This window comes from Solanum stenotomum, chromosome 1 (assembly GCF_019186545.1).
Source record: "Solanum stenotomum isolate F172 chromosome 1, ASM1918654v1, whole genome shotgun sequence".
Lineage (NCBI taxonomy): Eukaryota > Viridiplantae > Streptophyta > Magnoliopsida > Solanales > Solanaceae > Solanum > Solanum stenotomum.
Window position 1 is genome coordinate 24988158 of NC_064282.1, and position 26531 is coordinate 25014688.

Genomic DNA, 26531 nt, shown 5'->3' on the forward strand with positions numbered 1-26531 from the left:
GAATCAGTTTTCCGCTTGTAGTTAGCCATGATGAGGGTTCGCTTGGGGACCAGCAACGGTCTTCGAGTGTCGGCCACGTTCTGGGTGTAGGCCCGAGTCGTGACAGTTAATGTTGTATGTGTCCAAATATTCATATTTTGTATAGAGTGCAGATTGTATTTGAAAAGTCTAATTATTTTGCTAATAACATCTACTATTTTTCCGTCTTCGATGTTGATATTTTGTGAGTGAAATAGGAACTAGACTTGTTACATGTAACTTTTAAAGTAAGATATACTTACATAATTGTAATGTTTCTATTATAATTCGGGGAGGCGAGACTTGCAAGCAAATGTATTGTATCTATAAGGTCCATAGTTTTTTCATATAACTTATTAAACAAGAGAAATATGGGCATAGGATATTTATCTTTTCGTAAAACTTAAAGAGGAAGCACATCATGAACCTGAAAAGAAAAACAAGACTTATTTGACATTAAAATTTAATTCTATATGAATTTCCAGCGGCTAATTACTACATGTGGGGTACTTTTGTGTTCTAGAAAGTTTTGCTTATGAATTTCGTGGGGCTAACTCCATGTGGGGTTCTAGCGATTATGTGTTTCATAAAGTAAAAAAAAAATATAGGTTGTAGCAATGAATATATGATAACATTCTCTTTTCTGATTGCTCCTCTAGGTTGTAACATGTAGTTCTGGTGGAAAATTGTGATTTCTAATTTTCTTAGTTCTTTCTTTATGTATTGTTTGAAGATTCAAGTAAATCAACTATTTAGTAACATTATCTTTTATGATTGCTTCTCAAGGTTGTAACATATAGTTATGGTGGAAAATTGTGATTTCTAATTTTCTTAGTTCTTTCTTTCTAACCTGTTCTGTGTATCAAATCGCAACAAGTTATTTGCATCTTAATATTTTTGTTATTCTTTAGTTTTTTAAAAATATTTTTATGTACTCTTAAAGGTTATGACACCTAGTTAGCAGTGGATGAAACTTGTTGATAATCGTCTCGATAAAATCTACTTAGTTGGAGTGCAAAAGTTTTTGGATAATGCTTTTCAAAAAACAGAAGAAGAATATGAAATATGATATTCATGTGTCAAATGTTACAATACAACTTTAGAAACTCGTAAAATAGTTGAGACACATTTGATAGTATATAAAATAATTTGCAATTATACTTTTTGGTAGCACCATGGAGAACGTTTGGGTGAGCCATTGTCGAAATTAGAATCTGAACCTGAAGATACGTCAGAAGATGAAGATGGTGATGAAGTAGAAAAATATGAGAGTGAAGATGAAGTAGAAGAACTGTTGTGAGATTTATATCATAATATGAGAGTGAAGATGAAGTAGAAGAACTGTTGTGAGATTTATATCATAATTTTGATGAAGGAACTACACATACTGATTGTGATGATTTACTTGAGGAGGAATCGAATGTTAAAGCAAAAAAATTTAACAACCTATTGAAGGATTTCGAGCTGTCATTATACAAAAATTCAAAAGCTTCAAAGCTTTCTTCTTTGATCAAATTGCTTCACATCAAAAGTATGGGTCATTGGAGTTATGCATCATTTAACATGTTAATGAAAATGTTGAAAGAGCAGTTGTTGCTTGATGGCGCCGATTTTCTAAACTTATATTATGAGGCAAAAAAGATAATTCAAGAACTCGGGCTTTCATACAACAAGATTGTTGCTTGTACTAATGATTTCATGTCATACTGGAAAGAAGATAACTTACTTGATTCTTGCAAAGTTTGTGGTGCATTCAGATGCAAAATAAATACACATAGCGGGGAAATAAAAAATAAAAAAGGTAAAAAGATAGCATTAAAGTGGGTATGCTATTTTCCTTTAAAGCCTAGACTTCAAAGGTTGTTTATATCTACAAAGACATCTACTCTAATGACATGGCACAATGATAAAAGAGTTGATGTTGGAATAATGAGGCATCCGGCTGATTTAATGGCATGGAAGTCATTAGATGAACTTCATCCTTCATTTGCGGCTGAGCCTCGTAATGTTTGACTTGGACTTGCTAGTGATTGATTTCAACCATTTCGAAATTCAAAAACCTCACATAGCATTTGGCATGTGGTTCTTATTCCTTATAATTTACCATCTTGGTTGTGTATGAAGCAAGAAAATTTTATTTTGTCAATACTTATTCCAGGTCCAAATAGTATAGGAGATACAATTGATACATATCTTCAGCCTTTAATAGAGGAATTGAAGGAGATGTGGGAAGTGGGTATTGAGACCTATGATGCATCTACTAGAACAAATTTTAAATTACATGATTCTTTATTGTGGACAATCAATGACTTTTCAGCATATAGAAATTTATCTGGATGGAGTACAAAAGGAAAAATGACATGCCCATGTTACAATAAAGACACTTCCTCAATTCGATTGGTGAATGGTAAGAAGCAATGCTTTATGGATCATCGTCGTTATCTATATCAGAATCACAAATGGAGAAATGAAAATGACCCATTTGATGGTACAATGGAGAAAAGGCCCCCATAAAAAATGTGTTCAGGTAGGTATTGAGATACTTAATCAAGTACAAGATCTTGAGGGCTACAGTTATCAAAGGATCCTAACAAAAGAAAGAAGATATCACATGAGAATCGAAAGGATAATTGGAACAAGAAAAGTATCTTTTTTGAACTTCCATATTGGAAGTGTCTCTTGTTGCGACATAATTTGAATGTTATGTATATTGAAAAAAATATATGTGATAATATCATGGGACAATCATGAATGTCAAAGGAAAGACCAAGGACACAATTAAAACTCGATTGGACTTGCAAGAGATGAACATTAGGTCAGAATTGCACCCCATCCAAAACGGGGAGAAGATTGAAGTTCTAACAGCATACTACACATTGTCTCCAGAAGATAAGCACAAATTGTGTCTTTTCTTAAAGAATCTAAAGGTTCTTGATGGTTTTTTATCTAATATTTCTCAATGTGTGAACCTGAAAGATCCCAAGATATTTAGATTGAAAGGCCATGATTTTCATGTTCTCTTGAAACATCTACTCCCTCTTGCACTTCGTGGTATGTTATCAAAAGAAGTGTGTGAACTACTTATTGAATTATCTATATTTTTTAGTGTGCTTGGATCAAAGGAATTGAGAATTGATAACTTGGAACATATTGAAGCGCAAATACGTATAACACTTTGCAAGTTAGAAAAGGTCTTCCCTCTTTCATTTTTTGATGTCATNAGATCCCAAGATATTTAAATTGAAAGGCCATGATTGTCATGTTCTCTTGCAACATCTACTCCCTCTTGCACTTCGTGGTATGTTGTCAAAAGAAGTGTGTGAACCACTTATTGAATTATCTATATTTTTTAGTGTGCTTGGATCAAAGGAATTGAGAATTGATAACTTGGAACATATTGAAGCGCAAATACGTATAACACTTTGCAAGTTAGAAAAGGTCTTCCCTCTTTCATTTTTTGATGTCATGGTGCACTTACCTGTTCATTTAGCTACTGAAGCTAAGATTGCTGGACCGATTCATTATCGATGGTTGTATCCTGACTTACGATGATTATTTTTTTAAAAAAATCTTTCATTGATAATAGAGCATGTCTAGAAGGTTGTGTTGTAGAGGGATACATTGCAAATTAATGTATGACACTATGTTCAAAGTATTTGTATAAAGTTGACACAAGATTCAATCGGCTTGAGAGAAATTATGATGGTGATTTAAAACAATTGAATGGCGGTTTATCTATCTTTAGTCAATTTGGAAGAACTTTGGGAGCTAAAGATCTATGTGAGCTTGAAACAGATGAATTGGAATAAACATATATATACATACTGAAGAATTGTGATGAAGTCTTACCAATTTCAAGAAGTTGCTTCACTTGAAATTGGACAAAAGCTGAAAGTAATCTTTTACAATAATCAAACGATTGGAGCAAATATCAATCTATTTTCGAGGCATTTGGGAAAAATTATTTGTGATCGTAATATTTGTCCCTTGGTAGTATCATCGTGGCATGATATTAAGCAAGAAAAGTTGAATAACACGTGGACAGCCGTTGAGGTAATAAATATACACATGATTCATATTATTTAGTGCTACCTGATATGTCGTGTGTTTTTATCTATATAGCTAATGTTTTTTATTTTAGATGTTTATCTACGGTAGCTAGTATTGATAATCAATTGTAATAGATAAAGAATCTATAATCAAGTACTTTAGAGTGTTTTTATAATTTGGGAACAAATTGTTCAGAAATAGATATCAAGCTTGTAGATAATAACTCAACTCATGTTTCAATTGTTGTAGTATAAATTTGAGAGTGTTGATATGAATTATCATCATGATCATAACTTGGGATGAATGAATGAGTTACAGAATAAATGCAGAGGACACTTGCATGCAAAATATGTGAAGGACAAGCCAATCCAATAATCTCTTAAGAATGTCCCAAGGGGAGTAGATAAAAAAGAATGGAAATGGTTAGTAAATGAGCATTTTGCTTTTGAAAGTTTTTCAGGTATGCCTACTGAATTAATAGTCTACTTTGCTAGCTTATCTTTTCTGCAGTTTGCTTTCCCTCCTTAGCACCTTATATACATGGTAACAAATCTAAGTATAGAACATATTAGGAAGAGTTTGGGTGTCTTGGTACACACCTGTTTTGTCAAGATCGGAGCCCTATTTGGAGAGTATATCCGCAACTGTATTAGCTTTTCTATGGTCTATTATTTTCATTTATCCTCATATAATGCAACTCGTTCTTAAACAAATAAAGGGAAGAAGCCTATATTGTTGAAAAAATACAGGCAAGAAGCATCGGGAATGCAATAAACTAAGCTAAGTTGAGGATGCTTCATCATATTGGTAGCATGCCTATTAAAGAAATTATCTATCAAAAGGTAATATCAAAAAATTACTTTTTTTGAAATAGACTTTTTACAAGGTGTGTGTTATTTGACATGTTTGACTTTGATGTAAAGGGAGGGAAATATGGCAATCCACCAGATTTGACGACTATTTTCTTTGAGACTCGTAAGAAAGATAACAAGCTTGTTGAACCTGAAGCAATTGAAAAGCATATGCATTTGGTAAATTTAATATATTAATAACTTGAAATTGATATGTTATGATAGAAAATGTTCTTTGATATATTTTGTAGGCTCAACTCGAAGAAATGGTTCAACCAGATCCATCTCTACCTATTATAGAGATTGTTGAAAAATGTAGTGGACCTCAAACTTGTAGCCATATATTTGGATTAGGGGGTGGAGTAAAGGCAAAAGACTTGAAAGGTGAAACTTCTTCAAAGGCTGAATTATTGTATGCACTACATTCAACTCGAGAGGATATCAAATCCTTGAATGAAGAAAACAAATCCTTGAATGAGGAAAACAAATCTTTGAATGATCGTTTGTCTACAATAGAAGATGAGATGAAAAAGATAATGAAAATGTAAGAATTATTCTTTACTCAACAATCACATGTTCCACCTACAACATCATCTGTTTCAATTGAATGACCACTGTCTTTTTCAGCTGACCAAGTTAGTAACAATATACCTAACTTTTAATTTATTTTCTTTAAAGTTTGTGACTGTAGAGATGGGATCTGATTTTGAATATCTGCACAACTTTCGTTAATTGTGATGGGCTCTGTTTTTCATTTTTTGCATAACGGCACAAACTTTGTTTTAAAATTTGCTACATTGCTGCCAGCTTCTCTGTTTACCATGTTTTGTCTGATTGTTGTTCATCCTGATCATCTCTTAAGATATCATTTCTACATTGCTGCAATGTAACAGTGTTTTCACGTAACATTGCTGCCAGCTTCTTTGCTTTACCATTTTCTACATAACGACATAAATCTTATTTTTAAATTTTCTACACTGTTGCAACATTGTTGCTAGCTTTTCTATTTTACCATGTTCTATTCGATTATTGTTCATCCTACTCGTGTCTTAAGATATCATTTCTACACTGTTGCAACGTAACAGTGCTGCAATGTAACATTGCTGCTAGCTTTTCTGTTTTACCATTTTCTTCATATGGCACAAACCTTATTTTTAAATTTTCTGCACTGCTGCAATACTGTTGCCATCTTTTATGTTTTACCTTATTAGGATCCTTGACTCTAACCTTCTTTAACAGCTCCCTAGCAATATCCATCTCAATAAGGACAAGCGCAAATGATTCTGTCCATCTTAATTGTAGATTCATCCGCATATAGTGGTACCCCCAATCCACTCCCAATTCGACTAAGTGAATCCATGCTCCAACTATTAAATCTAGCTACGAAGTAGCCATCATTATGATAGTAAACTACGTTCATTGGCAGTGTTGACATACAATGCAATATACCTTTCAACTACTGCTATGGTTTGTGAGTCCCCAGCCACATAAGAGTATTAAGGCATGTTTCCATTCATATTTAGCTTTCTCCACTTCTTCCTTGTTTAGCTCTACCACCTTTTCACCATTCATCATGACTAGAGCAACATAGCTTAAGTGCATACCCACACAAATGTGCAATAGGGGTTTTCCTATGCCTTACATGCAACTTCTGCAAGTCTCATGTATACAAGGTCTATTCAAAATTAGTAGCCACTTTCTGAATTTCAGTTAGACTCACATTTTTGTAAATGCTCAAAACAATCAAATTTAATACTACCAAACATATATTTGAAAGCACGTTCCAAACAGCTCAGACAGAACTTTGAGTAAAAAAATGAGAAAATTAATGATCATCTTAGTTTTTCCCCCTTCAGCTCTTATTTACATGCTTCTAACATATAGCATAATATATGTAAATCCTTAAATGACACTCCTGCTTCGTATCCACTTTTACTGTTACTAATTGTTTTATTTAAAAAAGATATATACAAGGAAAATGACTGAGTTTTAAAAAATCGATCAAACCTATGGTTTAAGAGAAATCGAATTTTTAAAAGAACAGAGTCGCCACTTAATTTTTTAGTAAAAATAAAAAAAAACCTTAAGGTTTCCAAAAGATTTAAACAGAAAAAATCGATTGAAAAGATATTTTTAAAAAAGGGTTCGAGTTCAATGTACATTCCGAGAAGGTGTTAGGCCCTCGGAATGCCCACTAACTTGCGGTTGACCGGCGGTTTGACTTAAAATGATTTTGACTAATTTTAAAATTACTAAGTAAAAGAACTCATTTATTTTAACCAATTATTTTTAAAATTTAACTAAGTAAAGAAGTCACGACTTTGACTAATTTTGAAAGTTTAACGAAGTAAAAGAAACTCATTTATTTTAACTTATTCATTTATTACTATTATTATTTTTTATCATTCTATTTATCTTAAGGGGAATGAGCTAAAGGTGAATTTTCTAAAGGGGAATGGATCATAAAATGTCAACAAATATTAAAATAAAAACTAAGCAATAAAATATATATACTCTAATTCGAAAATAAAATGAAATGACCATTCTTGGGGAATTTAATTAAGTTAAACCATAAAATAATCACAACGTTAGTCAAATATAACAAAATAAATGAGAGCAGGAAGAGGAATATTAAATTTGGGCCTTTGACCCAAATCTTGGACTTGCTGAAATTCCCTTAGGCTTTTGGCCCCATTTTCCTTCAAGAAATCTGTGTATACGCATCACGTATACCATTGTATACGAGCCATATTTTGGACCCTTTTTCCTGTGTATTTGAGCTGTATTCCTCACATATATATATGTAGCCTGGTTTTGACTTTCAAAAATCTGCACTTCTTGGTTTCAGCCTTGTATTTTGACTTTTCAGAACCTGGCTTCAACCTGTCCGTCAGTTTCAAAGGGACTGGCTGGCTCAAGCGATAAAAATAGAGCATTTACGGCTCGACTCGAAAATGCAAGGAAGAGATGTCCATCACGGACTCAAACGGGTTCATACACCACACGACAAAAAGCAAAAAATTAGTATTTTGAAATGAAGAAAGACAAACAAATGAGACATGATTCTAATTAAAGCAAAGAATAATTTAAGTGTCTCAAAATTCAAATGGGGCCACCAAAGTCACTGTTCTGGACGACACATGACATTAAGAAGGCAAAATGAACTAACTATATATATATATATCAGCAAATGAACACTCAGGACTAAAAAAAAAAGGTGAACAAAGAGAAAATGAAATAAAGCTAGGAAAAATACGAAAAACTGAACACTAAACAATTAAAACTCCAAATGTAGACACATTCCCAGACACATACATATATACGAAAATAAAATCTGTAAAGAAATGGACATCGACGTAAGCAAACAGACTTAAAAATATTCAAAAAATAAGCATGGATTGTCACTCAGACCTTATGAAACTAAGATTAGGAACATCTATTATGCAAAATTAAGCTACCGCCTAACAAGACATTATAGACAAGAGGAAGAACAAAATCAAACCATCAAGACAACAACGATCTTTATATTGTATTGACGAAAAAAAAGAACAAACGATGAAGGAGCCAAACAATACAACTAACACATTAACAATCAACATTAAGCATACGATACACGAGAGTCTCATTTCAGAGACGAAAAAGAGTACAAAAGAGAAAGAAGTTTACCTTTTGGTCGAGCAGGAACTAAGACAGGACGAACTGAGCGGAAACAATCTTTCACCACCAAAATACGATTCCCAAAAATCCAATGAGCAGCTGGAAGCAGCGAGAACATAAGACTAAGCCAAAATCCCCTTTCGAAGACTAATCTAGATATCTATATATAATAATATAGTCGGAGTTTTTAGTGTAGGTTTTTCTCAAAGGCTGACCGATTCTTATATATTTTTTTTTCAACTTTTCTCCAATATAAAAATTTTCAACTCCCAAAATTTCTTTTCTTTTTCCCACCCTCTTCAACAGTGAATAATGCAACCTATATAGAAGGGAAATTTCATTTTGGAAATGGGGGGAAAATCACTGAAATTCGGATAGGGCAAGGGCCCATTAGAAATTCAAAAATTGAAAATCTTTTACCTTTATGGGGAGACAACCTTTTCTGAGGAATTCGCCCCATTCCGAAAGAGGAAAGAGGGGATAAACGGCTAAGATCGACTCCCTTGTCATTGAGCGCCGATGTGTCTTCATCTTGTGGTTACAAGGACTGAGATGCGATGCTGGTAGGTACGAATTGGAGAGGGACGGGGTCACGCGTTGCTCACGATTTTTGGGCTGCTGGACGACAACAGAATCACTGGGTTTCGATTTTGTCGCGTCTGGAATGGGAATTTGCGGGAATTTCTGCTCGCGTCTCGGGAAGAAGACGCGCTGGTGGTACTGGTTTTGAGCGTTGCTGTTGTTGTACGTATTGTTGTTATTTCTGGGTTTCTATTGGGATTGGAAATTGGGTTTGGGCCGGGTCAGTTGGAGAGCAAGGGGGAAATGGGTTTGGGAGAAGAAGAGAAACGATGCAGGGGCATTTTGTGTTAGTTGTATTGCTGTTATAATGTATTATTGTTGGGCTGGCAGATTGGAATTGCATTTTGGGCCAAAATATGGTCTTGCAAATATTGAGTTAAATGATAGGGTAAAAGGGGCTAAAATTGCAATAAAAGGGTTAGGTAGATGAATTAACAATCTAGCCAAATTGACTTCTTTTAGTTAATTCAGTTAGTAATTAAATAAGACGAATTAATATAATTAACTAACGAGCTTCTTAATCTCAACACAATATAATAATTAACTCAATTATGACTAATAACTCGAAAATATGAACTATTAAATAAATTAATTAACCATATATTTAATTAAAACAAAATCTTTTTGAGACGACTTTCGAATAATCATAAAATATACTAATTATATACATAATTATGCAAAACACATATATGATCTAAAAATTATAAAAAGTGATAAAACTATCTTAAAATAACTTGAAAAATATTTGAATTTTGTAAAGTCAATTATTTAAATCGTTTGAAAAATTAAGAAGCTCAGAAATTAATTATTATCGGGGAGGGTCAAAATTGTGTGTCAACACTAATGAATAGAAGTACAAATTATTTTCTCATTTTTTTCACGCTGCATCTTGTGATTTGAAACATACCATGACATTTCTATGAATATAGGAGTACGTCATTTGAAATTTCTTGCTTCTAATTAGACATTTTACGAATAACAGTACCAACTCAATATAGCCATACATAAGCAAGAGGCAAGAGAGTTAAAAATTAAATAGCAAATAAGAATTCAAAGTAGAGCTCATTTACATTATAGGCCGACTCTATTATATATATAGATTTAGGTTTCTCACCTTCCTTAGGCAGATCTAGTTTCCTCTATGCCTTTGGGCTTGTAGTATTGGTAGGTATTGCTTCAGTATTAGGAACTGGTGTCTTCTCACTTATCTTTATTTCATTGCTCTTCAGAGTGACACTCCTTGCCATTTCAGGTAGCGAAGGCCACTGTTCCAGTGGCTGGCTTTCCCTTAATCCAAAATGTTATTTTTTTTTTCACATTCTTTCCTTGTTGTTGAAAATCCAACAATGGCTTCTCGATGTTAGCTATCCTCGTCCTCCATCTCGCCATTTCGTCCATCGTGCGTAAATAACAATTCACGTTATCGTGCGCCTAGAAAGACTTATTGGTACTTAACGTAAAATTTCCTACACAGTTGCAACATAACATTGCTACCAGCTTCTCTATTTTACAATTTTCTGCCAAGTTGTTGTTCATCCAGTTCGTCTCTTAAGCTATCTTTCCTATCCATTCATTTCTATTTTTTTTACTAAACGTTATTTAGGTGTGGTTATCCAAACTAGATGTTGGATTCTTGATTGATGTAGCTGAAAATTTTTCTAATAGAGTTTTTTCTTATTTCTTGCAGGTTTTGTAGATGTTTCTGGACATCACAGTGAAGATAGCTTAGAAGATGCACCAACTCATTCTTACTTTGCTATGAATGTCATGCAAAACTTTGGATGTTGTCTAAGTTTTTTTGTTTATTAATTAAGAAAACATTGAAACTTACATCATGTGATGCTCACAAATTTATTGTAATCAATCGCACTCTTTATTCTTATCGCCCTGCAACCCTTTCTATATCATCTTTTGTGTCAAGATATTTAGATGTAATTAATTTGATATTTGTTAGATTCTTATGATATCAATGGTCGTAGGATCAATGGTGATTAGTTAGAGACCATAATTATTGACTGTCTCTAAAGGTCAATCTAGGACTAGAAATGATGCTCGACTTTAAAGCTATTTTAGGACCAGGTTGTTGTTCGTCCCTAAAACTACTCTAGGACCAGGTTGTTATGGTCGCTAGAGCTATTCTAGGAGCAGATTGTTAATGGTCTCTAACGCTTTTCTAGGACCAGGCCACACTCGTCTCTAAAGAGTTACTAGGACTAGGTTGTGGAAGGTCGCAAAAGAGGTTTAATGACCTGAATACCAAGATATCTATGGTTCATTTGAGACTACATATGCAATCTCTAAAAGTGTTTCACGACCAGAGTTTTTTCTCGTCCTAAAACCATTTAAGGACCAATTTTTTGAACTCATCCTTATTGACCAGTAGCACCGGTACTTTCTAGGACGAGTGACGACCATGTTTTTCTGGTCGCGATTGCTCGTTTGGGACCAGATTTCAACTTTTAGGGATTATATATTCCTTCTTTAGAGGCTGATTTTCTTGTAGTGTAGTCCATTATTCGGACTCAATCGTTCTAGCTAGACTTATGCTTACTTCTTGTAGTGTAGTCCATTATTCGGACTCAATCGTTCTAGACGTATGCTTACTTTCTTTTATTTTGGGGCATCCCTATCCAAGAATTTTAAATGTTTTGGTACTTTGACCTTCAGATTCTAGGGAGTTTATTTCACGTTTGTTTCAATTGCCTGATTGAGTTTATGGGAATTCAAACATTTAATTGTTTTAAGATGTTTTCGTAGTGTTTTTTTTTTAATTATCATTGCTTGGTTCTAAAATGATTTAATGGGTTAGCTGAGGTCGGTAGTTAGTTCTCCCGTCATATAATTAGTGTGGGTGTCAGTCACAACGGATCAAGGTCGTGACATCGAGAGTCCTATTATCCTTCTAAATTTATTTATTTTTTAAAAAAATTGTTTACAATAATTTTGAAAAGGTCCTATTATCCTATAAATCTAATTTTTACGTATTGATTAAACCTATGAAATATTTTGGTCTAATTTTATTGTTGCCTAAGTGTAACTTTTTATTCAATTATTGCAATTGTTGTAATGTAGTTTTTGTCATTTTTTTAAATTTAATTTTGACTATTATTTTGATGTAGTTTTTATGCGATTTTGATCCTGTGAATTGATAAGGACGATAATTTGTAAATTTTATATATCAAAAAAATAAGGGATAAGCGTCTGAAAAATACTTCAATTTTGGTCGGATTTGCTGTTGCGCGATACTAAACTTTCATGAGGACCCATTACCTCCCTAGACTATTTAATACCGTATTTTTTACCCCTTGAACTATTTAATAGTGTATTTTAAAGGTATATATGTGCCCACATGGACACATTACTATTTATAATTTTGCATTATTTTTTATGTCCACGTGGGCAAATATATATGTTTAAAATACGGTATTAAATAGTCTAGTGAGGTAATAGGTCCTCATGAAAGTTTAGTATCGCAATAGCAAATTCGACCAAAGTTGAGGTATTTTTCAGACCCTTATCCCAAAAAATAAAATAAAAAGTTGCGAGAAATCTTAATTTTTACAAGAATGATAGATTCATAAATGAAGAAAACAATTTTATAGTTTAACTATGCAATAACATCATTTTAATAGATATGACAAGCTAAACAAAAAATATTGTGCACTGTTGATCTAGAAAGATCATTTGCTTTATAATTTCAAAAATTTTGCATTAAAAATTATTTAAATAAAATCTAGAAGGTCAAAAAAATAGTCAATTTTGTCATTAAATGATAAAATCCAGAAAGTAAGTATTTAAAAAATGTGAATCATTTAGAATCTAATATAAACTGCCAGGGTAATTAATTACAAAATCAATAATTAAATTCTGTCAATTTCATTATAACTACATATATTGAAAGCTTAAATTAGCAATTGTTGATCTAGAAAGATCATTTGCTTTATAATTTCAAAATATTTGCATTAAAAGTTATTTAAATAAAATCTAGAGGTAAAAAAAATAGTCAACTTTGTCATTAAATGATAAAATCCAGAAAGTAAATATTTAAAAAATGTGAATCATTTAGAATTTAATAGAAACTGCCAGGGTAATTAATTACAAAATCAATAATTAAATTGTGTTAATTTCATTATAACTATATATATTGAAAGCTTAAATTAGCAATTTAACATTCACTAAAATTAAAAAGAATTTGCAGAAAAAATTGTGAGAATGAGCAATTTTGGAGCTAACCCAAATGATGAGCTTTCCTTCTACAAGGTTGTTTTGGATCCTCAGATGGAAGAACTGGTAATGTTGCATTCTTAATTCTAGTATTTTTGCTTTTACATCTATTTTAATAAATTTAAATTGTCTGAAAATAAATTTATGTTTGTTTGATTTTACTCATGTATATACATATATATGAATATCTCTGTTGACTGATGGTAACTTCACTCTATTAAAATCGTTAAATTTAACTCTATTTAGTATTCATTTTCGATCTACAAAAATTTATTGAAAGTGAGTGATTTCAATTAACTTTTTTAGATCTACGAATTTTATTTATTAAATTTCAATCGTTTGTGGAGATAAATTTATTTTTTTATTTTTAGATCTAGACAACGTGTTCACTTTCATGTTTTTTTTATATCATTCATGAATTACACAAGTGTAGCTATATGTGTTGACGGATGATAACTTGACTTTACTTAAATCGTTAAGAGTTAATTATTAATATTAGTTTTGATCTATAAATTCTATCGAGAGAGAACATTTTGACTTATTTCTTTTAGATCTATAACTTTTTTATACATTTAAATGTTAAAGAATATGTTTTCGTTCTCTCTTCTAGGCTAGGGATTTTTAAATCTTAACCCTAAAAAAATAAATGACTCACACCTTAAAGTATAGAAATTATATCAAATGATCATTCAAATTTTTATTCAACCTTATAGAATTAAGAATTAAGATTGCTCCTCTTAATTAGAAAAAAGAATGAATTGGTCTTTTCTTTTTGTTCACTCAAGGAATATAAATGAGAAAGACGTCGAAAAATTATTCTTTGTCTAGAAATATACAGATTTTAATGTCCAATATTTCATAATTAATTCACAAATTACATATGTATAGATATTTGTGATAGGTGATAACAAGACTCAGTTTAAATTGTTAAGAGTTAATTTTTATTAATATTAATTTAAATTTATAAATCTTATCAAGGGTAACCACTTTCATTATTTCTTATACACGCATACCGTGTGTTCCTCATATCTTGCTTGATCTTACTCATTGATTACACATAAGAGTCACCTCTTTTTATTGTTAATTTTAAATCTATAAGTCTTATCATATAGTACTATTTAGAGGCAAACATTTCTTTATAAATCGAACTTTTATTTATTTATTTATTTTTATATCAATAACTTGTTTACAAATATAAATTGTCAATGAGTAAACATTTTCATTTATTTACACATAGCCTCCAAAACTACATGTTACTCACATGCTTATTTGATCTTATTCATTTATTACATGTGTAAAAATTAATATGCACAATTGAAGGTGAAACTTGAACTCTTAACTCAAATTAATAAGATTTTCATGAATACTTGTTTTTAAAATATTTAAATCTATATAGTGCTCTACACACTATATTCTAATTGTTGACATTAAGCATGCAACAATTATATTATGTTGATATGATAAATAGCGATGAAACTCATTTTTTTCTTATTGTAGAGAATTCCATCGAGTCTTGTGAAGCGTATAAAGGAAGAAGCAATGGGAGAAGTGTTGCTTAAAATTCGTGGTGGTGACAAGTGTTGGAACATAAAAATACGAGAGGATGGAAATGCGATGTTCTTCAATTGTGGTTGGAAGGAATTTGTGTTGGAGAATCATGTTGAAATGGCTGAACTGCTATTTTTCAATTACGATGGAATGAAAACGTTTACTGTACGCATTTTCAACAAGAACGGATGCGAGAAATGATTGATATTGTTCAAGGTCAAGTGAAAACACATTTTTGTCTAGAATATGTATTAAAGATTGTTTTTTCATCAAAATTATGTAAGAGTGGTAGTACTCATTCGAACATATATTTTCGTATTATTTTACATTCTAAGCTATTTGAAGGTTTTATTATCTTCGTTAAACTTAATGTAGTTTAATTTGTTTTCAGCTTTACTCATGTGTTGGTGCAATTTTCAGTTTAGTCTTTTTTTTTTTTTGGGATAAATTATTGACCGTGATTTTCCTATTGTTTTGCTGGAGTTTTTCTACAATTTTGACTCAATTTATAATTTAAATCCTAACTCATTCTTGATAGATTCGACCAACAAAAAATTAAGAGGCAAACATCATTTTTTCACTATTCAATTCAGCAAAGAAGTGGCTAGGATTTTTTTAAAGGATATAATTTCACTTGAAGAGACTCTTAATATTAGTGGGTCGGATCTAGCAAGAATGAGTTAGGATTTGAATAATAAACTGAGTTAAAATTTAGTGAATATTCTAGTTGATAAGTTTAGATAGCGAAATTAGTCTCATGTGACTTGTCATATCATTACTATTAATTCTTAAGGATATTTGTATGATCTCTTAAATTAACGCGCTCCAATTTTTTGATATTATTTTTATTTTACTTTGAAAACACAAACTATTTTCCTTGTAGCATCAGTCGCCAATCACGGTCACGGATGGCATCACAGTTTACAAGATTAACATTCTCTTTCTATTTTGGTCAGACGCAGCAGGACTTTGATGCCCAAAAAGTATTAACTATATTTTATAGGGATATCTAAGTGGCGATTTCATTTTTTTAATTTTTTTATTAAAAAGATTCAAAAAATAAAAATATAATGTCGTAGATTTTAACTTAAAACTTCAAAGAAAATTTTGAACTTTGGTCTATCGAATCAACCTCTAGTCATATATTTAGGAAATAAAAATTTATATACATAAATAAATAAAAATACATTCAATATATATATTTTTTTTATCAGAAGATTTGGATAAACCCCTCGCGATTTCGCCACGGGCATGATGACTAATTAAAAATGCAGTGAAGGAAGTGGTGGTACCTTCCCAAGAACACCAACTCCAACTTGTGAAATAAAAAAAAAAACAGACTAGTGAGGATGTAAAAATATTGTAGTCCATAACCCTGCTACTATCCTATACCATTATCTAATATTAACAATAATATCAAACAAAAAAAAATAGATTTGTCCAGATTAGATCTGCGTACAGATTCGACGCAATATCAGATAAAAGAAGCATATCAACTAAATGGAACTGCTACAATAATGATCGTATTTATTGCTAGTGTTTAATAGCGTTTTCAATGTATGTGTAATTAATACATGTATTTATAGTATATCTTATTCAATATTATTGGGTGTGTAACTAATACATAACAATTTCATAGTATATTATAATAATAAAGTTTATAAATATATGAAATAAGTCTGATTAAAGACAACTATTCTTGAATATACCAATTCAAACTATGGACAAAAGAAATCACAAATATTATTTAAATTTATTACTATTATTCTTATACATCCTATCAAACACTCTCGTTATTAACAAGTTCACTACCTATAATATCATTCAAATTGTTATCAATTTACAATACTTTACTTCTTTTTTTTCCATAGAAAAGAAATATTTGAAAATTGTAGTGACAATGGGGTGGGGGTGGTAGCAATTGGCTGAGTGAAGCAATGGAACAATAATTGTGTGTAGGAATAATTAGGCATGGGACCTTATATTGCTCTCTTCTGACCCCTACCCATTTTACATGTAATAATTAATCAACTCTTTTAAGCAAAGTTAACTAATATTGTTATATTCCTCCCTTCTCTTTAACGCAAGTTTGTTACAATTTACAAATGTTTAATAACTCATCAAAGAGAGAGAGAGAGAACTTAATACAAATTTGAGATGGAAGCATGTTTAACTTTATACGTGTTTTGACCAAAAAATAAATACTAGAGTACTATTTTCATGAATTAATTACTTGAATCTCTTATTTATTCAAGAAGACATTCAAGATTTAAATTTAACGATTTTAATATTTATTTAATTTTCTTATTTATATTCACCGAGACATTCAAGAGTTACGGGGTAATTTCTTTTTGACAGCCACTCATGTGTTTACTTTCCCGTGACGACTTCAGAAATTAATGGTCTTTCTATAGAACTAGAAAATTGTTGGAGTACTTGTAAAATTAAATCTCATGATCATGATTTCTTAGCTGTTAAAATCTTGTCTTTTTTAATAATTAAGTTGTTGAAAATTTTGAAGGAAACTAAGGCATAATTGCGTACATATATACATATGACTTTCCATACATTTATGGTTTATCAAAAGTATAAATAAATTTAAAAAGAAATATATATATTTAACGAAATTTAATCCCAACCTTCAATTAAGAGAAAATTTTAATTAATTTTATCTCGATTTAGTAAGTGATTAAGTTATTTAAGACAAGTAGGTTAACACTCTTTTTAATTAATTTCCTCACCAATTACTTGTTTAGGCCTTTAGGGTGAATTTATAAAAATTTAAATTTTATGAATTCAATAAATTTTATATATTTAAAGTTATAATTCATATCTATTATTTTTATATAATTATATTAATTTATGTTGTGCGTCATAAATATTGAACTGAAATTAATCGAGTATGCTGAGTATGATCCTCGATATGCTAACTTATCCAGATCTTTATTTTATGTATTCTTGCTTCTCCAAGAGGCTCTGCATTTATTACATTAATTCACCCCCTCTATAGTACATGAAGTACTTCAATTTATGACATGGTGATTTCTTTTTAATCCATCCCCTCTCCTAGTGGATGGCCTCATCCTACCCTTTTTTAGCTAGTGTTTGTGCTCAAGTTCTCAAATATTTTTACAAATTATATTTGAGTGATATTTTACGTGTTTGATTGACCCCAATTTTTTCCAAAAATATTTAATTATTTTTTTAAAAAATAAGACTTATATTCGTAAGTTCTAAAAATTATTAAAATTACCCATAAATTTATATTATCATTTTATAATGAATATGTTTCGTTAAAAATAATATTATAATATAATTGATAACAATCAACAATAACAATATAGGCAAGACAATACATTAATCGCATACTCAAACTTGTTACTGATTCAATTATAATTATAACTCATTAAACACAAATTGTTCTTTTTTTCTCAATTTTATCACTCAAATTAGAATTCAAACTTTTCCTGAGGAGGTACGTAGTAACAAATATTAGTTGAAATTAATAAATAATGGGTATTTTTTTTATATAAAATATAAAAAGTTTGGGGTAATTTTGATTTTTTTTTAAATTCTCAAATAGTAATTTTATGACCAAACACCACTTCCCAAATTTTTTACAAATTTTTCTCAAGTATTTTTGAGGCCAAACGGGTCCTTAATTTGCTCATGTTTATTACTCTTTTCATTATAATTCATGCTACATAAATTGAATTTTTAANATTAAACACAAATTGTTCTTTTTTTCTCAATTTTATCACTTTTCAAATTAGAATTCAAACTTTCCGGAGGAGGTACGTAGTAACAAATATTAGTTGAAATTAATAAATAATGGGTATTTTTTTTATATAAAATATAAAAAGTTTGGGGTAATTTTGATTTTTTTTTAAATTCTCAAATAGTAATTTTATGACCAAACACCACTTCCCAAATTTTTTACAAATTTTTCTCAAGTATTTTTGAGGCCAAACGGGTCCTTAATTTGCTCATGTTTATTACTCTTTTCATTATAATTCATGCTACATAAATTGAATTTTTAAAAGATAAACTAAAAAAATTATCAAAAGTTTTTATATGTCTTTTATAAATTGTTGATTATTGATCAAAGTTTTAAAATTCTAATTGTGTCACAAATTGTGACGAAGGAAGTACTATATACATACTATTTGCACATCTCGTCAATCCATGATGTTTAATTCAACAATTATATTTCCTGCATTACCACTTGGCCCTAGCCCCGCAACTGCCGCTTTAAATGTTTTGAAAAACTGTTTGAACCCACCTCAAAAATTAACCATATAGCCTTGTGTCTATTCCCCCTCTCAACTAGAGTTCAGTGTTGAAGCCATGACTTTCATTAAAGCGACTTGAAGTATGAAGAAGTGAACACACACAAAAGTCAAAATTGGTTCAATATCTACTATATATATAAAAGATAATTCTAATTATATATAAGCAGTATAATTTTTCGCCAAAGAAGGTTCGAATGAACCCCTAGGCCCTTACTAGCTCTGTTTCTGTACACAACTTAAACTCGCACCCATCCCGCACCTTTAATGTGCCATTTTTAGTGCAGCATTGCTGATGATAATGGTAAGATAAGTGGTTTTGTAATAATAGCTAGGTGGTGGATGATGGAAGATGTTTAGTGATAGAGGGTGGTGGTAGTTGAACAGGTAAATTGAGATCCTAATTATGATCTAGATTGGAGAAAATAATTAAAAGGACTTTATTATATGTGTTAGTTATTAAAATTGGAAAGTATTCTGCGAGGCTATATATAAAAAGTGATTTGGTTAAATAATAGAGTACTAGTCCACATCCCTTGTTCAACAGTTCTTGCAAGTTGCAACCTCCAACTTGCAATGTTGAAAAAAGAAATATAAAAAACCTTATCCTATGTATAAGATTCTTATAAACAGTGAAACAAAGCATTATGGGTATGATCTGATGGGTCATATGAACCCTTCGATATATTTTTAAAGTAATGTGTATAGTTCCAATTACTCTGTTGCATTTTTATAACAATTGATTGATCCTAGCAAAAAATTTAGAAGCTAAAGACACAAGACCTTAATTAAGATGAAAGTGGTAGTTATACATTTAAATTATGCGTGAAGGTGGTATTATTCTTTTGAACTTATTATTTACCCCTTAAAACTATGTGAAAGTTGAAATACCAACTTCATAATCCATAGATATCAAAACGATTGGTGCATCTTCATATATACAAAAATAGTGTAAAAGTGTGTAACAACATCATCCAATATGTAATCTTGACAATTAAATTGAGGGGTAGAGGCGTATCCAGGATTTTGGCTAGATGGGTGCACGATTATGAAGAAATGTATCTTAAATATAAATTTGATCATTTGACGTTTAGGTTCTAAATATGAACCATTAAATTTTAAAAACTATAGATCCAAAATATATAATACAATTAGTTTTAAATTTTAATATACACATTTGATTTAATTAGATAAAAAAATTACAATGCTAAATTTTTTAGGAATTTTCAATGTAAGACGCTTGAAAATTTTGAAAGATTAAAGGCAAAAATACAAAAGGAAAATTAGTTGAAACGTCAAAAGTGTCACCGATAACATTTGGAGTGGTGTTACTCAAAAAGACAAGATAGATTTAAGATTTAAATGTATATCCTCAATTAGAGAGGTGCACCTAATTATCATCGTATTATTATATGATACTGTAAACATGGGTTCACACATTTATATTTAAATAATTTTTAAAAAATATAACACTACTATATATGATCTAGAGAGGGGAGCATGGGTTCACGTGAACCCACGACACCCCCTCTAGATATGCCTCTGTTGAGGGGGTAATATAACCTTGCATAGTTCAGCAGCATAATACGACTGTCACACAAAATTTAGATATATAACTGACAATTTCACTCGAATTGTAAAATTTTATATACCTTATCCCAATTTAAAACATTCAAAGATGCATCACCAATGCCCATATCCTCATGCATCATTAATTCCATAACCACTAGATAGCTAAGCCCAATACCCATGTCCTCAACAAACCAAAAACCTCTGTTCTATATAAACCCCTCTTTTTTTTACATCCAAAGCTACCTCTCACACAATTGGAACAACAAATATTCCCTCTTCCCCACAAAAATGAGTGGAGGCTGCGGCATTGGCAAATCAACCTCCACTCTCTTCATATTCATTTTCCTTTTCCTATTTGTTTCTATTCAAGCAGCTCGTCCCCCATTCGCCTGTGACCGAAAAGACAGAGCAACTAAAAATTTCCCCTTTTGTCAAACAAAATTGCCGATTGGCGACAGAGTAAGAGATCTCATTGGGCGATTGACATTACAAGAGAAAGTGAAATTGTTGGGGAACAATGCCGCAGCAGTGCCGAGGCTGGGTATTAAAGGGTACGAGTGGTGGTCGGAGGCGCTTCATGGAGTTTCAAATGTAGGACCAGGGACTAAATTTGGGGGTGAATTTCCAGGAGCTACTAGTTTTCCGCAAGTTATAACGACTGCTGCTTCTTTTAATGCTTCATTGTGGGAAGAAATTGGACGGGTAAGAATTTCAGATATTATTACTGTGATGCTAGTATTTTTTTATGCTCTGTTTTATGTTCTTTGAAACTAACTACATTGTGGAAAAAACTTGCAGATTTTAATCAATTATGCTAATACTAAAATTATAGTTGAGAATGCGAGTAAAATCACGCATTGATAGCTGAATAGAAAAATAAGTTAAGACTAAACACGGTTTAACTCTCAAGAAAATGAAATATGTCAAGTAAAAATGAACGAGGAGAGTAATATTCCTAATGGTGTGAGGACTTTTTTATGAAAATCATATCAGCTTAACTGAAAACAGATTATATTAAGATTAATATTTTTTTGCCTAATCGCCCCAATAAATTTAAGTAATTTTTTCGATAATTATTATCTGGTTAACTAGGAGTAAAATAGTAAGTAACCAACCCACAGATTAAGCACGGTGTAAAAATGATGTACAAATAATTAAAATCCAGCTAAGCATACTTTTGTAAGGTTAAGGATAATGTTTTTGTTACTTTCTCTATGGTGCTTTATAGCTCTCAGTAGAGATCTTACTATTTTTCGATTCTTGCGCCTGCATGGAATTGCTGAATATTGGCGGTGGCCATTTTTAAAATTTCAGATTTTGATATGTTTCAAATTATTTTGAAGTAAGGGACAGGTTCGTATCTGAAATAATTACAAATTTATTATTTTATGTAAATTTTTTGTTACATATATAAAGCTAAAAAAAATTATAATGCATCACAAAAGAATTGACCCTTTATCCTTTGATTATAAATTAAAGAGAATATAATGGGAGTAATTAAGCTAAGAGAAACAATTATTAAAGGTACATTTTGGTATAAAGTAGAGGTTAACTTTCTTGTGTGCAAGGCCAATCAAAGTTTAAGAAAAAGTTGGCAAGTGTGTTGAAGGGTCCCTCCCATTGGCCATAACTTATTGGACAGTGACTATATATAAGGGCATCAAACCAAGTTGCAATTTTTTCAGAACAGGCTCTGTTTTTTATATAAGGTCACATCCCTTTATGAACTCCAAAACAATTTCTGTTCTACTATAATTTAGTAGGCATTTTGGCCATAGGATTTGAAACCTGTATTCATTTATGAAATTTACATAAAATTTTAGTTCATGATTTTAGATTCTTCAAAAAAGTAGGCTTTTAAATGATAAATGTGGTCCATTAATTTATAGTTTGCAAAAGAAGATCCATCATTTTAAATTTTACAAAAAAAAAGAACACACGCTTAACGTGAAGAGATTAGAAGTATATTCAAATATAGCTAGTTATTATTATTATTATTGTTGATCAGTGAACCTTTGAAAAATTATGTGTACTTATTTAAAAGATTATAATAGCAAATATTTATTATAAAAGAACTATGGAGATATATGCAATTTATTAATGGGACACCTATGGGCTATAAGGATTAGTTGTATAAAAACTGAAGAAGTTTTGATAGTTTTCACAAACGATGAAATTTTCATATTTATAAGAAAACGGACATTTAAAAATTCAAGCGCGTGTACAAATAAAATTTCCATTTTCAATCAACTTGATTTCAAATCATAATTTAAAACCATTTCCAAATGGATCCTTAGGTTCATTCTCTCAAACTTCAATTTGAACAAATAAGAAATTTAAAAAAATACTAGTTTGGAAAGTATTCCAAGTTAAATATATAATTTCACCTCATAGATTTGTCTTTTTGTTTATTATGGACTTATTAAATTGATAATTTGTGATATGGTGGGATGCAGGTTGTATCAGATGAAGCAAGAGCAATGTACAATGGAGAAATGGGAGGTCTAACATATTGGAGCCCAAACGTAAACATTTTGCGAGATCCAAGGTGGGGAAGGGGACAGGAGACTCCTGGTGAAGATCCCGTCGTAGCCGCTGTATACGCCGAGCGTTACGTCAGAGGTTTACAAGGAAATGAAGAAGGTGACCGGCTCAAAGTAGCAGCATGTTGCAAGCACTACACAGCCTACGACCTTGATAACTGGAGTGGAGTCGATAGATTCCACTTTAACGCTAAGGTAAAATACATTGCGTTTATATTACTTTATGACAAGTCAAGCATATGTATAATTCATGCATAACAGGTTAGCAAGCAAGATATTGAAGATACATTTGATGTACCATTTAGAAGTTGTGTTAAAGAAGGTAAAGTGGCTAGTATTATGTGTTCATACAATCAAGTCAATGGCATACCAACTTGTGCTGATCCTGAACTTCTCCGTAAAACAATACGCGGTGGTTGGGGTCTCAACGGTTACATTGTCTCCGATTGTGACTCCGTTGGAGTATTCTACGATAGCCAACATTATACATCGACGCCTGAGGAAGCTGCAGCTGCTGCTATTAAAGCGGGCCTGGATTTGGATTGTGGCCCTTTTTTGTCCCAACATACTGAGAATGCAGTGCATATTGGTATTCTTAAAGAAGTTGCTATTGATACAAATTTAGCTAATACTGTTGCTGTTCAAATGAGGCTTGGGATGTTTGATGGAGAACCATCAGCTCAGCAATATGGACATCTTGGCCCAAGAGATGTTTGCAGCCCATCCCATCAACAACTCGCCGTTGAAGCTGCTAGACAGGGAATTGTTCTTCTTAAGAATCATGGACCTGCTCTTCCTCTTTCACCTCGACGCCATCGTACTGTTGCTGTTGTTGGACCGAATTCCGATGTTACTTTCACGATGATCGGAAATTATGCAGGTAAAAAATAATTATTTTTTCGTTAGAAACAATTAAGGTTAGTGGCTGAGTCAAAATTTTCAAGTTCAAAATATGAAAAAGTAAGAAGTTTAACATCTACTATACATACATAAAGCTCCTCCCTGGGTTAAGGCGGCCATAATTTGCATATCTTTATGTGAATAATTGGGCTTTTTTTTTGAAATATAGGTGTTGCATGTGGATACACAAGCCCATTACAAGGAATATCAAAGTATGCAAAGACCATTCATGAAAAAGGTTGTGGTGATGTGGCATGTACAGACGATAAATTATTTGCTGGAGCTGTAAATGCTGCACGTCAAGCAGACGCAACAGTGCTAGTAATGGGTCTAGACCAGTCTATTGAGGCTGAATTCAGAGATAGAACTGGACTGCTTTTGCCTGGTTTCCAACAAGAATTCATCTCCGAGGTATCCAAGGCCTCGAGAGGTCCTGTAGTATTGGTCCTTATGTCCGGAGGCCCAGTAGATGTTACATTTGCCAATAACGATCCTCGAATTGGTGGTATTGTGTGGGCTGGCTATCCTGGACAAGGTGGTGGCGCTGCCATTGCTGATGTCCTTTTTGGAGCTCATAATCCAGGTTAACTAACTAAACATTAACACAAAATTGGGCTTCTACTTATTTTGGGAATGTTCCATTGTTGGGCCACATTTTGTTATATGAATCATTTGTATTTATTTCGCTCTATTTAGGAATAGAGCGAAATAAATAGTGTCACAATTATATACTAATTGAATACAATTGCTTTCAGGTGGGAAGCTACCAATGACATGGTATCCACAAGAGTACCTAAAGAATTTACCAATGACAACAATGGACATGAGATCAAATTTAGCCAAAGGATACCCTGGTAGAACATACCGTTTTTACAAAGGTCCATTAGTATACCCATTCGGGCACGGACTAAGCTACACAAAATTCATAACCACAATTTTCGAAGCCCCAAAAACACTAGCCATTCCAATAGACGGACGCCATACGTCCAACAGCAGTACCATATCTAACAAATCAATCCGAGTAACACACGCAAAATGCAGCAAACTATCAATTCAGATTCATATCGATGTGAAAAATGTAGGACCAAAGGATGGTTCACACACATTGCTCGTGTTTTCAAAGCCACCTGTTGATGTTTGGGTGCCACATAAACAATTGGTCGCATTTCAAAAAGTTTACGTCCCAACAAGATCGAAGCAACGTGTGGCGATAAATATTCATGTGTGCAAGTATTTGAGTGTAGTTGATAAGGCTGGTGTTCGAAGAATTTCAATAGGTGAACATAGTATTCACATTGGTGATGCTAAGCATTCCTTATCACTTCAAGCATCAGTTCTTGGAGTTATTAAATCTTGATGATTTTTTTTTTACTTTGGTAAAATCTCTACGTAAAGATGTCTTTGCGTTTAATGGAGATTCTTTTTCCCCTAATTATTCAACAAGGGGATAAGCAAAAATTTGATTTTATTAGATAAGAAGAAAGAAGATTGGGAAATTAATTGTAACTTTCAATTGAAAGAAATGGGTATTATCTATTACAAAGTCTTTTCCAACATTTCTATAGTTCCCATATTTTCCTAAGCTCGGTTTCTGTATCATAAAATTCAAGAGCAACAATATAACCAAATTGTTAGAATCTTTGACCAAAATAAGCCATTACTAAAATCAATTCACCAAAATAGTACATTTTTAAAAATCTTTTACGAAACTAGTATAAACGTCGTTTATAGTAACGTTTTAGGCTTTATTTTATTCAAGGACAAATACAAAACGGCAAAAAGCTGATGGCAATAAAACGTGACTGTCAATAATGTTTTAGACTTCGTTATTGACAAACACGTTTTACAGCTATACATGAGTGACATTTCATATTCGTTACTCTGAGTCACGTTTTATGGCTAAAACGTCACTCACAGTAACATTTATTTAGAACCTAATCACAGGCTCTGCAAATTAGAAATCGAATCCTGTGAAAATCTTGCAGAGTGTACGACGTAACTGGAAGTAGCGTTTCACACTTAAAATGTTACTCAAAAGTACGTTTTATGTTTCGTTACTCTCAATCACGTTTTAGCTGTAAAACGGTACTCTATGTAACATTTCTTTAGAATCCAATCACGGGCCTGCAAATTAAGAATCCATACTGGCAATGCAAAATCTTGCAGATTATAAAACGTTACTGCTAGTCACGTTTTAACTTTAAAACGTGACTAGCAAGTACACACTATCCTTTTTCATTTTTCAAATTGATCCCGTGATTTTGTATATAAACCTTGTTGAAACAAATAAATGTTCA

General features: G+C 31.7%; 2 protein-coding genes across 2 annotated transcripts in view; one reads left to right on the top strand and one right to left on the bottom strand.

The window, feature by feature from the left end:
- LOC125853199 (uncharacterized) overlaps positions 1-26531 on the bottom strand; it is a 170963-nt gene that overhangs the window by 35732 nt on the left and 108700 nt on the right. The window lies entirely within an intron of this gene.
- LOC125853187 (probable beta-D-xylosidase 2) lies at positions 21033-25773 on the top strand. The gene is made up of 5 exons (XM_049532860.1): positions 21033-21493; positions 23248-23529; positions 23596-24214; positions 24404-24817; positions 24990-25773. Exons 1-5 carry the CDS (start codon positions 21080-21082, stop codon positions 25589-25591), a joined length of 2331 nt encoding a protein of 776 aa, XP_049388817.1. The 5' UTR covers positions 21033-21079; the 3' UTR covers positions 25592-25773.

Excerpts from the sequence above, each read along its gene's own strand:
- LOC125853187 (XM_049532860.1), top strand. The coding sequence starts at position 21,080 with ATGAGTGGAGGCTGCGGCATTGGCAAATCAACCTCCACTCTCTTCATA. Across the intron at positions 21,494-23,247 it reads TGTGGGAAGAAATTGGACGG|GTTGTATCAGATGAAGCAAG; the intron begins GTAAGAATTTCA and ends GGTGGGATGCAG. Across the intron at positions 24,215-24,403 it reads GATGATCGGAAATTATGCAG|GTGTTGCATGTGGATACACA; the intron begins GTAAAAAATAAT and ends TTTGAAATATAG.